General features: G+C 44.3%; 1 protein-coding gene across 1 annotated transcript in view; it reads right to left on the bottom strand.

The window, feature by feature from the left end:
* The window catches only part of LOC117271132 (NACHT, LRR and PYD domains-containing protein 3-like), a 62,254-nt gene that overhangs the window by 17,340 nt on the left and 30,415 nt on the right, over window positions 1–14,499 (bottom strand). Inside the window, exons 10-11 of the mRNA XM_078173712.1 lie at window positions 9,407–9,580; window positions 8,938–9,111 (exon numbers count right to left, since the gene is read on the bottom strand). Coding sequence (XP_078029838.1) covers window positions 8,938–9,111; window positions 9,407–9,580 — 348 coding nt within the window. The remainder of the gene's footprint in view (window positions 1–8,937; window positions 9,112–9,406; window positions 9,581–14,499) is intronic.

Here is a 14,499-nt window from a genome sequence, read left to right as displayed (position 1 = left end):
CTGACCAACCATCTAATGACCTGACGATCAGCTCAGCACTAAGATGTAACGGAGGAGCAGCAACTTGGATCACATACAGTACAGGCCAAAAGTTTGGACACACCTTCTCATTCAATGCGTTTTCTTTATTTTCATGACTATGTACATTGTAGATTCTCACTGAAGGCATCAAAACTATGAATGAACACATGTGGAGTTATGTACTTAACAAAAAAAGGTGAAATAACTGAAAACATGTTTTATATTCTAGTTTCTTCAAAATAGCCACCCTTTGCTCTGATTACTGCTTTGCACACTCTTGGCATTCTCTCCATGAGCTTCAAGAGGTAGTCACCTGAAATGGTTTTCCAACAGTCTTGAAGGAGTTCCCAGAGGTGTTTAGCACTTGTTGGCCCCTTTGCCTTCACTCTGCGGTCCAGCTCACCCCAAACCATCTCGATTTGGTTCAGGTCCGGTGACTGTGGAGGCCAGGTCATCTGCCGCAGCACTCCATCACTCTCCTTCTTGGTCAAATAGCCCTTACACAGCCTGGAGGTGTGTTTGGGGTCATTGTCCTGTTGAAAAATAAATGATCGTCCAACTAAACGCAAACCGGATGGGATGGCATGTCGCTGCAGGATGCTGTGGTAGCCATGCTGGTTCAGTGTGCCTTCAATCTTGAATAAATCCCCAACAGGACAAAACAGCAAAACACCCCCACACCATCACACCTCCTCCTCCATGCTTCACAGTGGGAACCAGGCATGTGGAATCCATCCGTTCACCTTTTCTGCGTCTCACAAAGACACGGCAGTTGGAACCAAAGATCTCAAATTTGGACTCATCAGACCAAAGCACAGATTTCCACTGGTCTAATGTCCATTCCTTGTGTTTCTTGGCCCAAACAAATCTCTTCTGCTTGTTGCCTCTCCTTAGCAGTGGTTTCCTAGCAGCTATTTGACCATGAAGGCCTGATTGGCGCAGTCTCCTCTTAACAGTTGTTCTAGAGATGGGTCTGCTGCTAGAACTCTGTGTGGCATTCATCTGGTCTCTGATCTGAGCTGCTGTTAACTTGCGATTTCTGAGGCTGGTGACTCGGATGAACTTATCTTCAGAAGCAGAGGTGACTCTTGGTCTTCCTTTCCTGGGTCGGTCCTCATGTGTGCCAGTTTCGTTGTAGCGCTTGATGGTTTTTGCGACTCCACTTGGGGACACATTTAAAGTTTTTGCAATTTTCCGGACTGACTGACCTTCATTTCTTAAAGTAATGATGGCCACTCGTTTTTCTTTAGTTAGCTTATTGGTTCTTGCCATAATATGAATTTTAACAGCTGTCCAATAGGGCTGTCGGCTGTGTATTAACCTGACTTCTGCACAACACAACTGATGGTCCCAACCCCATTGATAAAGCAAGAAATTCCACTAATTAACCCTGATAAGGCACACCTGTGAAGTGGAAACCATTTCAGGTGACTACCTCTTGAAGCTCATGGAGAGAATGCCAAGAGTGTGCAAAGCAGTAATCAGAGCAAAGGGTGGCTATTTTGAAGAAACTAGAATATAAAACATGTTTTCAGTTATTTCACCTTTTTTTGTTAAGTACATAACTCCACATGTGTTCATTCATAGTTTTGATGCCTTCAGTGAGAATCTACAATGTAAATAGTCATGAAAATAAAGAAAACGCATTGAATGAGAAGGTGTGTCCAAACTTTTGGCCTGTACTGTACAAATCTCACTGATGAAGGTTTAACTGTTATTTTGTACCTGGAATTTGAGCCTGACCTCGATGTGTCCACGTCACAGACACTTGTTTCATTTCATTTCATTATTTATTTGTTCCACTCATGTTAACGCACAACAATCAGATTCACAATCAAAACAACGCTAACACATATTCCACGACTGAAAAGGAATATAAATACATGAAAGAAACAGATGGTCTGTCAGTTATATTACTGAACAACTAACACTCAGTCTGCTTATACTTTCTCTTTATACAGTTTCTTGAACTGAAAAATATTCATACAACCCTTCAAATCTTTCTGTAGAGAATTACACTGAAGTACACGTCTGCTTTAATGTAGCCCGAGCAAACTGGTGTTTCAAGTGAAATTGTCGTCTTTGAAATGAACTTTTATCATCGCAAAACAAACAAACAAAAGAACTTTGTACCTTCATGTGTGGAGGAAACACTGGGAGAGAAGACGCTGCTCATTTCTTCCTCATCAGTCCTGGTGTCTGTGTGCGTCTGATCTGAGGATGCCATCATACCTTCAGAACTTCATAGTCCATGACTGAAAAAAACAGAGTGACGTTAAAACCAGTCTAACCAGTGTCAGTTTAGTGTACCAGAGGCTTTATGTCCTTACTCCTCTCCCTTACCTACCTGTGACCCTCTTGTTATTATACCTGATGAGGGTTGACCTTGAGACAGTGTTGTACCTTTCCTCCCTAACACCTACACCCAATCAGTGTCAGAGACTTCACTGAGCAGATGGTGTAGTTCCACAAACTGTCCACTTGATGGTACTGACTAACCATTTAATGTGTTCAAGTTCAGCTCAGATCAGAAAGACGTCATGGACGAGAAGCAATTTGGAAAAGTCTCAGCGATGAGACAAAATGTTTGTATTTATTTACATTCATTCATTCATTCATTCATTCATGTTCAGTAACCGGTTGTCTTGTTGGAGGTCGTGGGGGGTGGAGCCATTCCTAGCTGACATTGGGCGAGAAGGAGGTTCACCCTGGATTGTTTAAAATGCTTTTGCTACTCAGCATACAGTGAGCTAAACTGCTAGCTAAGTGATGTCAGTAAGATGAATTTAATGACTGAATTGTGGAAAATCTAACAGAGCTAAGATGTGCAGCGTGTCTATATTGACAAAAGTTGAAACATTTCTATGTGTGATGCCTGAGCTAAGTAGCTACTGCCGCTAGCTCGAACGATTAGCCGACAGGCGACAATCAGATCTGGGGTGGAAGTAAGAGCTGCATTTATCTGTCAAAATGTGTGGCTGCATGAGGTTGATTGTGAATCAGCTTTTATCAAATGTTTTATGGAAAATGTACGAGTTTTTTCACTTGGAGCTCTCTTACATGGAGGCCATTCACTACTAAACATTGTAGTAAGTCTGAGTTACACAGCTGAGGAGGTATTTGTGTGTTTGTGTGTGTGTGTTTGTGTCTGTCTCTACATATGTTTGAATAAGTATGGTCTGCTGATTTTACAGGGAGGGGACAACACTGTTTAGCGTTTAGATGTTGGCTGTTTTCATTTGGTGCGATATCAGTTTCAGATACTTCATTTTCCTTTGTCTTTTAGAGTACATCACAGCAGGGCTCTGGGGCCCAACACCTCTCCACTACAGCCAGATTCCAGGATGTAGGATGACACACGGACCCTCCACAAACCGTCTCAGTGGGCACACAGTCTGAGGCATCTCAGAAGATGTTGGTGATCAGCACACACCTGTACAGGGCTATTCTGACGGAGCAGCCCGACAAGCAAAGGTGCGTAACAAAGACATCACGTATTTTTGTGTTTGAGATACAGTACCTGGAAATATTTTACAGTACTGAAATGATAAAAGCTTCAGAATATATATTTGTGCATCACATTATCACATGCCTTTGACTTTGTTATGATGTTAGAGCAGGAAAAAAATTAAATCAATATTATCAATATTTTACATTATATATACATATACACACACACATATATATATATATATATATATATATATATATATATATATAAAATTATGACCCTTGGCCCACCCCGTAGTTTGGGAAGTCAGGAAGCGATGCAGCAGTAACGTTATGAATAGTGAGCAGAAACAAATCTCTGTGAACGGAAATGGATACAGAAAGGCGTCTTTTGAACACCAAGTTTAGCTTCAAAGCCCGACGAGATGATTCTCTTGACAAGACCAGAGTTATTTGTATTTTCACCACTGGAGATCGTTGAGCTGCTTAAAAAAACAGGAGATGTTCAGTGAACCTTAACAGGTGTAAAGTCGGACACATTGTGTTACTGTCAGTAAGTGATGTCACATTCAGGTCAATATGTCCAGCTGTTGTTGCTCGATAGGTTTTGCTCTGGTCTGCTTTCAGCATGTTTTGAACATGCAGTACCTTTGATGCTATTCTGGAGAATACTCTGGACAGTAATTTCATTGTTTTGGATTGTTGTAATACATGAAATGTGTCCTCTCCCATGTTGATACGAGTATTAAAACCTTGAAAAATATCTCTTTAAGGTACATTTAGAACAGATAGAAAAATGTGTGATTAATTGCAATTAAATATTTTAATTGATTGACAGCCTTACTATATATATCATATCATTTTGCCATTTTAATGACCCTTGACCCAAAAAAACGACCCTTTAAATTAAACATACCCGATAATAATGGAGGACATTATGTATATTTCTCTCTTTCATGAGGCAGTTTGACTCTTTAGAGTTTTGCACTCATCAGGTTTGGGGCGTCACCTTCACCTGAGGGAAAAGAAATAAACCAAATGAATCACTTTCATAAACAGGAACTGGAATTCTTGAGACCTTCTGCTCCGACGAACACACACAGACGACTTCTTACTGATTAATGAGGACATTTATTTGCAGCTAAATGCGGACTTATAACTGAATAAATGAGACATTAATAATGAATACATGATGAAGAAAATACACCAGACTTTAAATGGTGGGATAAATGTTGGTGACAGTGACGTGAAACATGTGATTAAGTTATTACAAAGAGTTTTAAACAAACAGTGAGACACCAGGTCAGCAGCCGGCAACCTTTACTATCTAAAGAGTTATTTCTGACCCCAAATTTTAAAATCAGCTTGGAGCCACAAAACATATTTCAGCTTTATAATGAACATAAAACAGACCACTGTGTCTGAATTAGGCTATCAGCGTTCCCATTAGGTCTAAATAAACATTCATTAATATATTTTACTACAAGGTGGCTACTCTGCAATGAGCTAATTACAAATCTGTCCACCCTTTTTTAAAGTCTCCATTTTTTATTTTTGTATTTGTAATCCATAGCTAGCCTAACAAAGGAGACTCACGACGATTATAAATGGACAGTTCTAGAGCTTGTATCCATACAGCGTTTTGTTTCTGAGTGCTGATGTCTTTTTTTCAATTGTTCCCAATGAGCAGAGAGCATATGTGACTGCATGTGGTCGCCTTGAAACACAGCGCCACACCCCACGTCTTTTTTCAAAGAGTTTTGATTTTTTTGTGCGGCCACTCTGAGCGCTTCTGGTTACAATCCTCTGAGCTTTTCAGAAAGCGGTGATATCATCACTGCCGCTCCTTTCACTGTCACCAAACTGTCACCAAATAAGTCAGAAAAGCCCATTTTTTGGGAGCAGGTCTGACGGCGGACACTGCAGATGTTGCTGTTGGGTGTTGTGCTTTTATCACCATTTTATCATCTGTGTGGTCAGCTCTCTGTTAATGTAGCGTTACATCTCGACCTCTGCAAGACAGCCACATAGTCGTTCCTCCTGAACACGGGCAGTGCCACTCTGCAGCTACCTCTGAACAGTGTACAGCAGTGACCCACAGCAGGAACAGGACAGCAGCTCACATTCCCACCGTCACACCTATCATTACTCACTGTAAAGCACATGTCTCCTCTCCTCCTCTCCCATAGTCTTCTGCTCCGTCAGATGGCCTTATAGAAAAAGAGTCACCTGGTTCAATGGTGCTGTCCAGGATTTAGCCAAGTTTCAATGAATCAAAGGAAATTACAGTTCCTGTTGAAAACTGATGCAGCACAGATGTCGTAAGTTTTTTTCCAATGTCTGTACAATGGCTCACAGGATGCTAGCTCAGCTGGTATCCATTCTCCTCCTTCTTTTTTCAATGTTTACTGATGTTTATGTTTACAGATGGGTGAGTTGATGTCCTCATCCTGATTAGTGACTCACAGCCACACATCACCAACACCACCACCAACAACACTTGAAAAATGGACTCAAGAGCATAAATTTAGTACAAATTTAGCTGAGCTGGCAGAGAGGCGAATGGAATACCCTATGTTGTAATATTGGCTTTGGCTAAAAACACTCCAGCGGCCATATTCACTTGAGTAAGGCTAAAAATTCACTTCACCTTTGAACACAAACAAAGTGTGTGCCACTGCTTGCAACACTGAGATCACAACAGCTGAGTTGTGATGATAAAACCATGTTATCCAACCAGTTTTACAAAGAAACATTTTCATTTACATCAAAAATTAATCTTAAAGTGATTCTGTAGATATACCAATGTTATCAGTCTACGTTGTTTGTGTGTGACAGTGCACACTATGGACAGTGATTTCATCAGCTGTCCTCAGTCAGTAGTGTCTGTTTCCATGACAGATTCTTCTTCCTACAGTGAACACAGAGTCACTGAGGAACCAAGCAACGCCTCAGACTTAAACCCAAACCTGAACCCAGTATAAAGAGGTTCAGTGAAGGTGGTGTTGAAGGTGTGGAGGTGGATCAGTGAGCCAGAGGAGACTCTGTAGAAGGACAGAGTGCCGGCAGGACAGTCCACATACACTGCTACTCTACCAGAGGAGGAGGAGGAGGAGCAAAAAAAAGAGGGGGAAGGCATAAATGAATTTCTCTTATGGTGCCAAACAGAGTAACAATCCTTGGCGCATTTCAGACTCCAGCACTGATTATTTCCTCTAACTGAGCTTTCACCACTGTCTGCACTCCCTCCAGTTTCTCTGTAAGTTACTGCAACATAAACTTTCCCTTTCCACTCCACCTCCCAGTAACAGCGACCAGTCAGAGCATTTCTGCACAGCAGCTGAGTTTGTTTAAATCTGTCTGGATGATCAGGATACCGCTGCCCCTCTTTCACCAGGGTCACCTTCCTGTTGTTGTCGGACAGTTTGAGGTTTCTGTCGACTGTGTCTGTGTCCAGTGTGAGTTCACAGAAATCTGATGGAGAGGAGACACAACACAGCAGCAGGTTATCAGCTTTGATGTTTATTTATATGTTAATAATCTCAATGAAGTTTTAGATTAGTATCGAAGATTACACTCTAAAGCCCAGTCCAGACCAAAGACTTGTGACAAGATGAATTGAAACAAACTACTGTCAACGCTTCGTTCTGTAACATTGTATGAAGCTGTCAGTTCACAGGAAGTGACCATGATGAGACGGTGTATCATCTCTAGTCAACAACTCTCTGTACTTCTGATCTGTAACGTTGACAGGAAGTGACCACAATGAGACGGTGTATCATCTCTAGTCAACAAGCTCATGACTAGGGGCATCAGTAGTGTAGTGGATAGTGCCGGCACCCCATTTACAGAGGCATTGCCTCGCTGCAGTAGTCGCGGGTTTGAGTTTGGCCTGCGACCCTTTGCTGCATGTTCGTCCCAGCTCTCTCTCTGTCTCCCCATTTCACACACTGTCCTATCCATTAAAGGCAAAAGGCAACAAAAATAATCTTTAAAAAAGAAAAAAAAACAAGCTCATGACTATAGGTGAGGGTTAGGACGAAGATGGACTGGTAGATCAGAAACACTGCCTTCCAGCTCAGCTCCCTCTTCACTACGACAGACAACCCTGGCAGAGACCAACACCCACTGAGTGTGTTTGACTTTGCGCCAAGTATGCAGACACAACTCTCACTTTGGTATTACAGGGACCAAATGGCCTGTAGCAATGACCCTGGGACCGTGCTCAAGATCGTAAATATGGGTACATGGTAAACAAAGTAAGCTGTCTTTAAGTCCACAAAACACATGTATACTGGATGGGCAAACTTTCACGACCCCTCCAGCAGCCCTGCAAGGGTAAAGAGCTGGTCCACTGTGCCACGGCAGCGATGGAATCTGCATTGCTTCTCCTGAATGTACCTTCTCCAAAGCCTCCCTGAACTCCCTCTACACCCAGGTTTTAGTTTTGACAAACGGCAAAACTGCAAACCTCATGGCTTACGGGTACCTGTCAGTTGTTTCAGGAGACCTCTTGGCCAACCAAATCTGAAAGGCCTCCTTCACTGCTGGTGTCTAGTTAGCTCGACCAGGCCCCATGATCAAGGTCTGGCTACCAGACACTGGCTGCTCAGCCCACCCCCTGAGGTCTGGTTCTAGAGGGGAGCCCCGATTTCCCTGTACCGGAAAAGGAACTCAAGCTCTGATTTCATTGTGTCATCAGGGTTTCTTAAATCGCTCTTAGTCTGATCCCTCTCCTTGGACCACTCTGCCTTAGGAGACCCTACCAGGAGCTTCAGACAACACAGGCCACAGGATCATGGTGATACACAAACCCCTCCACCACGTTAAAGTGGTGATTATATATGGTTCTGATTAGCAGCTTTATTTCTATGAGTGTACATAAAGATTGTATTCTAAATGGCGAATGGTAAATGGACTCATATTTGTTTAACCCCTTTCTAATCTTTCCAACCACTCAAAGCACTTTTACTTTACATGTCACATTCACCTATTCACACCGGTGGCTGAGGCCACCATACAAGGAACCACATGCTCATCATATTCACACGCACACAACCACTGGGAGCAATTTGGGGTTCAGTACCTTGCCCAAGGATACATCAACATGCAGACTGGAAGAGCCGAGGACTGAACCACCGATCTTTAGATAAGGTTGTTGTAAACATTAAGAATGGCACATTTGTTGAACCATCTATTTTCTTTCAGGGTTCAATGAAGAACAATTCCACAATTGTGGACTTTTAAATGCGTGTTGATCTCTTCTCATGAATAAAACTAAATCCATACTTACACTTTCTCAAACCAGGTGTCAGTCTCTGTTCTCCACCATGGTCCATCCTGGAAGAGGAAACACAGTCAGACCAGTGTATTCTCTTGTATTATTGAAAGAGACATATTTTATGTTTTATAGTTTTCCAGTGTAACAAACAAACAGTGTGTCAAACTCCTATTGTCTTGTCATACCTGAGAGTGTCCAGTCTCCAGTTTGGATTCTTTAATCCAGCAGAGAGCAGCTTGATTCCTGTGTCTCCTGGATGATTGTAGCTCAGGTCCAGCTTTCTCAGGTGGGAGGGGTTGGAGCTCAGAGCTGAGACCAGAGCAACACAGCCTTCCACTGTGACCAGACATCCTGACAGTCTGGAAAAAGTAAATTGTTGAGAGAGCGCACACAGCTATTGTTGTGAGGTATTAACCCACAGACAAAGATACAAAACTAGAACAGGAAAGCCACACACTCAAAACTCTGATGCATTTATTTCAACTAAGAAAGATGATTCAGAGTTACAAGTGTGCTGCTTTCCTATTCTGTTTTTTGAACCATGTTTCAGAAAGTAATAAAAGAAAAATAATCTTGCAGATGTCAAGTCTCTTCTTCAACATTAAGCTGAGTGTAATACAATATTTAAATTATCAACTGGCAACAAAATCTGACCTGAGAGTTTCCAGTTCGCAGTGTGGACTCTGCAGTCCAATGGAGAGCAGCTTCACTCCTGAATCCTGCAGGTCGTTGTTACTCAGGTCCAGGTCTCTCAGACTAGAGGACTGGGAGCTTAGAACTGAGGACAGAGCTTCACAGCTTCTCTCTGACAGGTTACAGTTTGTTAGCCTGGGGAAGAATTAGCAATGAACACAATTTTTTTTGTCATGTACAAAATTAGACACATTTGTATTGTTCATAAATCCACTTACAGAGCTTTGTTGGAGGCTTTGACCACTGGCAGCAGCCTCTGAAGAGCCTCATTTGAAGCAGAGTATTTCTTCAGGTCAAACATGTCCAGATCCTCTACTGATGACAGTAAGATGAAGACCAGAGCTGACCACTGAGATGGAGACAATTTATCTGTGGAGAGACGTCCTGAACTCAGGTACTGTTGGATCTCCTTCACCAGAGAACGATCATTCAGTTCATTCAGACAATGGAACAGACTGATGCTTCTCTCTGCAGACAGATTTTCGCTGATCTTTTTCTTGATGTACTTTACTGTTTTGGGGTCTGTCTGGAAACTACTATCTGTCTGTGTCAGTAGACCTTGTAGATGTTTCTGATTGGTCTGCAGTGATAGACCCAGGAGGAAGCGGAGGAACAAGTCCAGGTGTCCATTTGGACTCTGTAAGGCCTTGTCCACAGCAATCTGGTAGAGCTGTGTTAGTGTAGGTTTGTCTCTGAAGACTTTGGGGAGCCGGGAAGTGCCTGTTTGTTCTTCTGCCATCAGGTTGACTCCAGAGTTGATGAACTTCCGATGGACATGAAGAGCAGCCAGAAACTCCTGAACACTCAGATGGACGAAGCAGAACACCTTGTCCTGGTACAGTCCTCTCTCCTCTTTAAAGATCTGTGTGAACACTCCTGAGTACACTGAGGCTGCTCTGATATCGATGCCACACTCTGTAAGGTCTGATTCATAGAAGATCAGGTTGCCTTTTTGCAGCTGCTTAAAAGCCAGTTTTCCCAGAGATTTAATCATCTTCCTGTTCTCAGGACTCCAGTGTGGATCTGTCTCAGCTCCTCCATCATACTTGATGTACTGCACTTTGGTCTGAACCACCAGGAAGTGGATGTACATCTCAGTCAGGGTCTTGGGAAGCTCTCTTCCCTTTCTGGTCCCTATCACATCCTCCAGAACTGTAGCAGTGATCCAGCAGAAGACTGGGATGTGGCACATGATGTGGAGGCTTCGTGATGTTTTGATGTGGGAGATGATTCTGTTGGCCTGCTCCTCATCTCTGAATCTCTTCCTGAAGTACTCCTCCTTCTGTGGATCAGTGAACCCTCTGACCTCTGTCACCATGTCAACACACTCAGGAGGGATCTGATTGGCTGCTGCAGGTCGTGTGGTTATCCAGAGGCGAGCAGAGGGAAGCAGTTTCCCCCTGATGAGGTTTGTCAGCAGCACATCCATTGAGGTGGACTCTGTAACATCAGTCAGGATCTCATTGTTGTGGAAGTCCAGAGGAAGTCGACACTCATCCAGACCGTCAAAGATGAACACAACCTGGAACTCTTCAAACCTGCAGATTCCTGCTTCTTTGGTTTCAGTAAAGAAGTGATGAACAAGTTCCACCAAACTGTACTTTTTCTCTTTCAGCACATTCAGCTCTCTGAAAGTGAATGGAAATGTGAACTGTATGTCCTGGTTGGCTTTGTCTTCAGCCCAGTCCAGAGTGAACTTCTGCGTTAAGACTGTTTTCCCAATGCCAGCCACTCCCTTTGTCATCACTGTTCTGATTGGTTTGTCTCTTCCAGGTGAGGCTTTAAAGATGTCTTCTTGTCTGATGGTTGTTTCTGGTCTGTCTGATTTCCTGGAGGCTGTTTCAATCTGTCTGACCTCATGTTCATCATTGACCTCTGCAGTCCCTCCCTCTGTGATGTAGAGCTCTGTGTAGATCTGATTCAGAAGGGTTGGGTTTCCTGCTTTAGCAATCCCCTCAAACACACGCTGGAACTTTTTCTGCAGGTTAGACTTCAGTTTACGTCGGCACACTGCAGCAACAGTCCCTGAATCAACAAAGAAGTAATTAATCAGTGTATGCTACAATCAGTCTTACAAATTGCTTACAAAGCTCTGAGAGGCCCTGTTCCAAGTTATGCATCTGATCCGTTATTGCCCAATGTCCCTTTACTCTCCGTGTCCCTTGCACTCTAAGATCCTCGGATGGTTTGCTCCTTGTTGTTCCACAGTCCAGATTAATTCACAAAGGTGATAGAGCCTTTTCAGTCAGAGCTCCTTAACTTTTTATGACAATCATATTTAGCATAATGTTGCTATCTCTAATGTCAGTTTATTTCATTTGGATTATTGGCTCTGTGATACTAAGTATCTTACTGTATGCTCATAACTACAGGCAGCTAACTAACCTCAGCTAAGGTTATAGTTAGCTTGTTGGCTGCTCCTGCACTGTTCTTGGCTAGTAGAGAACATTTTGTACTGTTACATCAATTAATACCATTTGTCATAAATCACATTAGCTGGTGAATTTACTGGCAATTTGGCAAGCTAGCTATTATATCGACTTGGATGCTATTTTGCTAGCACTCAAGTTAGCGGGCAAGCAAGTTGTTGTCTGTTGCTTCGTAACATAAGGTGATACAGTAATCTGTTAACGGCAAGTAAGCTAATTTACCAGCCAAATCAGCCCTGTAGTCTGGATGAATTAGCCAACGTTAATAACTCAAGACAGCATTTTGCTATGTTAGCTAGCTAGCAGTTCCTTTGCATAGAGTTAACATTACAAAACTAAAACATCACAATATATTTCAGTGTTTCCTTGGGGATTTTTTTTCCAGCACTGAGGGCTACTGTTTATCGGATCACAAATGGGACAATAATTGGCTTAGCTAGCACAGCTTGTGGTCCCTCCACCTCCCCCTCCCCCACTCAGAGGCCACTTAGGAATGATCTCCCTGAGGAGATCAGGGATCAGAAGAATTTATAGATCTGATAAAACTGTGTTCATAATATTAACAGCAGATATCGTAAATATATAGATATCGCTGCCTTCCTGTGGGCCCACCACCTGCAGGGATTGGTATCGGGGACAAGTGCAGTCACAGAGAGAAGGTCTCTGACTGTTGTTTGCGCATATGCACCGAACAGCAGCACTGAGTACCCGGCCTTTTTGGAGTCTCTTGGCGGTGTCTTGGAAGAGGTGCCCGCTGGGAACTACATAGTTCCTCTGGGGGACTTCAACGCTCAAGTGGGCAATGACGGAGAAACCTGGAGGGAGTTGACTGGGAGGAATGGCCTGCCTTACCTGAACCTGAGTGGTGTTTTATTATTGGAATTCTGTGCGTGCCAAGGACTGGCCATAGCAAATACCATGTTTGAGCACAGGGAGGTTCATAAGTGTACCTGGTACCAGAACACCCTTGACCAAAGATTGATGATCGACGATGCGGCTGTGTGTGTGTCTTAGACACTCGGTGAACAGAGGAGCAGACCTGTCAACTGATCACCACCTGGTAGTGAGTTGGATCAGATGGTGGGGGAAATTGCTGGACAGACCTGGTAAACCCAAACATGTAGTGAGGGTTAACTGGGAACGTCTAGCTATGGCTCCTGCCCATGGGGTCTTCAACTCCCACCTGCATCCTGGGGGATGTTGGGGATGTGGAATCTGTGTGGTCCATGTTCAAAGCCTCCGTTGTGGAGCCGGCTGCTGGGAGCTGTGGTCTGAAGGTTGTCTGTGCCTGTTGTGGTGGCAACCTGAGAACCCGTTGGTGGACACCAGCGGTGAGGAAGGCTGTCGGGCTGAAAAAGGAGGCCTTTCGGGTCTGGCTGGCCCAGGGGTCTCTGGAAGCAGCAGACAGGTACCAGCTGGCCAAAAGGGCTGCAGCTGTGGTGGTTGCTGAAGCAAAAACCCGGGTGTGGGAGGAGTTCGGGGAGGCTATGGAGAAGGACTTTCGGTTGGCCTCAAGGAAGTTCTGGCAGACCGTTAGACATCTCAGGAAGGGAAAGCAGGGCTTGTCTAAGGCTGTGCTCAGCAGAGAAGGAGAACTGCTGACCTGATATGGGGACATTTTTGAGTGGTGGAAGGAGCACTTTGAGGACCACCTGAACCCGGCCGTCACATCAACTGTGGAGGAGGCAGAGCCTGAAGACCCAAAGGAACTCTTGCCCATTCCCTGGCAGAGGTTGCTGAGGTAGTCAAAAAGCTGCCCAGCGGCAAAGTGCCGGGTGTGGATGAGATTCGCTCTGAGATGCTGAAGGCTGGGTGGGCTGTCTTGGCTGACACGCCTTTTCAGTGTCGTGTGGAGGTCGGGTACGATGCCTGCAGAGTGGCAGACCGGGCTGGTGGTTCCCATTTTCAAAAAAGGGGACCGTAGGGTATGCCCCAACTATCGGGGTATTATACTGCTCTGCCTCCCAGGTAAAGTTTACTCCAGGGTGCTGGAAAGGAGGCTCCAACCGACTGTCGAACCTTGGATTCAGAAGGAGCAATGGAACAGTGGATCAGCTCTTTACCCTTGCGAGGCTGCTGGAGGGGTTGTGGGAGTTTGCCCATCCAGTTTACATTTGCTTTGTGGACTTGGAGAAGGCTTACGTCCGCGTCCCTCAAGGGGTCTTGTAGGGGGTATTGCAGGAATATGGGGTACCGGGCCTGCTGCTACGAGCCATTCGGCCTCTGTATGACCAAAGTGAGAGCTGTGTCTGCATACTCAGCGTGAAGTCAAACGCGTTCTCAGTGAGTGTTGGCCTCCACCAGGGTTGTCCTTTGTCATCGTTCTTGTTTGTGATTTTCATGAACAGGATCTCGAGTTGCAGCCGAGGGGAGGAAGGGGTCCAGTTTGGGGACCTCAAAATTGCATCTCGGCTTTTTGCAGGTGATGTGGTTCTGTTGGCGTCATCACACTGTGACCTCCAAGATGCACTGGGGTGATTTGCAGGTTCTCTACTGGAAAACGGTGGATTGCCCTCTCCAGGTTGGGGGAGAAATACTGCCTCAAGTGAGGGAGGTCAAGTATTTCGGGGTCTTGTTCACAAGCAAGGGTAGATGGAGCGTGAGATAGATCGGCGGTTTGGTGCA

Source organism: Epinephelus lanceolatus, chromosome 13 (assembly GCF_041903045.1).
Source record: "Epinephelus lanceolatus isolate andai-2023 chromosome 13, ASM4190304v1, whole genome shotgun sequence".
In the NCBI taxonomy this organism is placed as follows: Eukaryota; Metazoa; Chordata; class Actinopteri; order Perciformes; family Serranidae; genus Epinephelus; species Epinephelus lanceolatus.
Note: the sequence above shows the minus strand (reverse complement) of the source record. Positions and strands in the feature narration are given on the sequence as shown.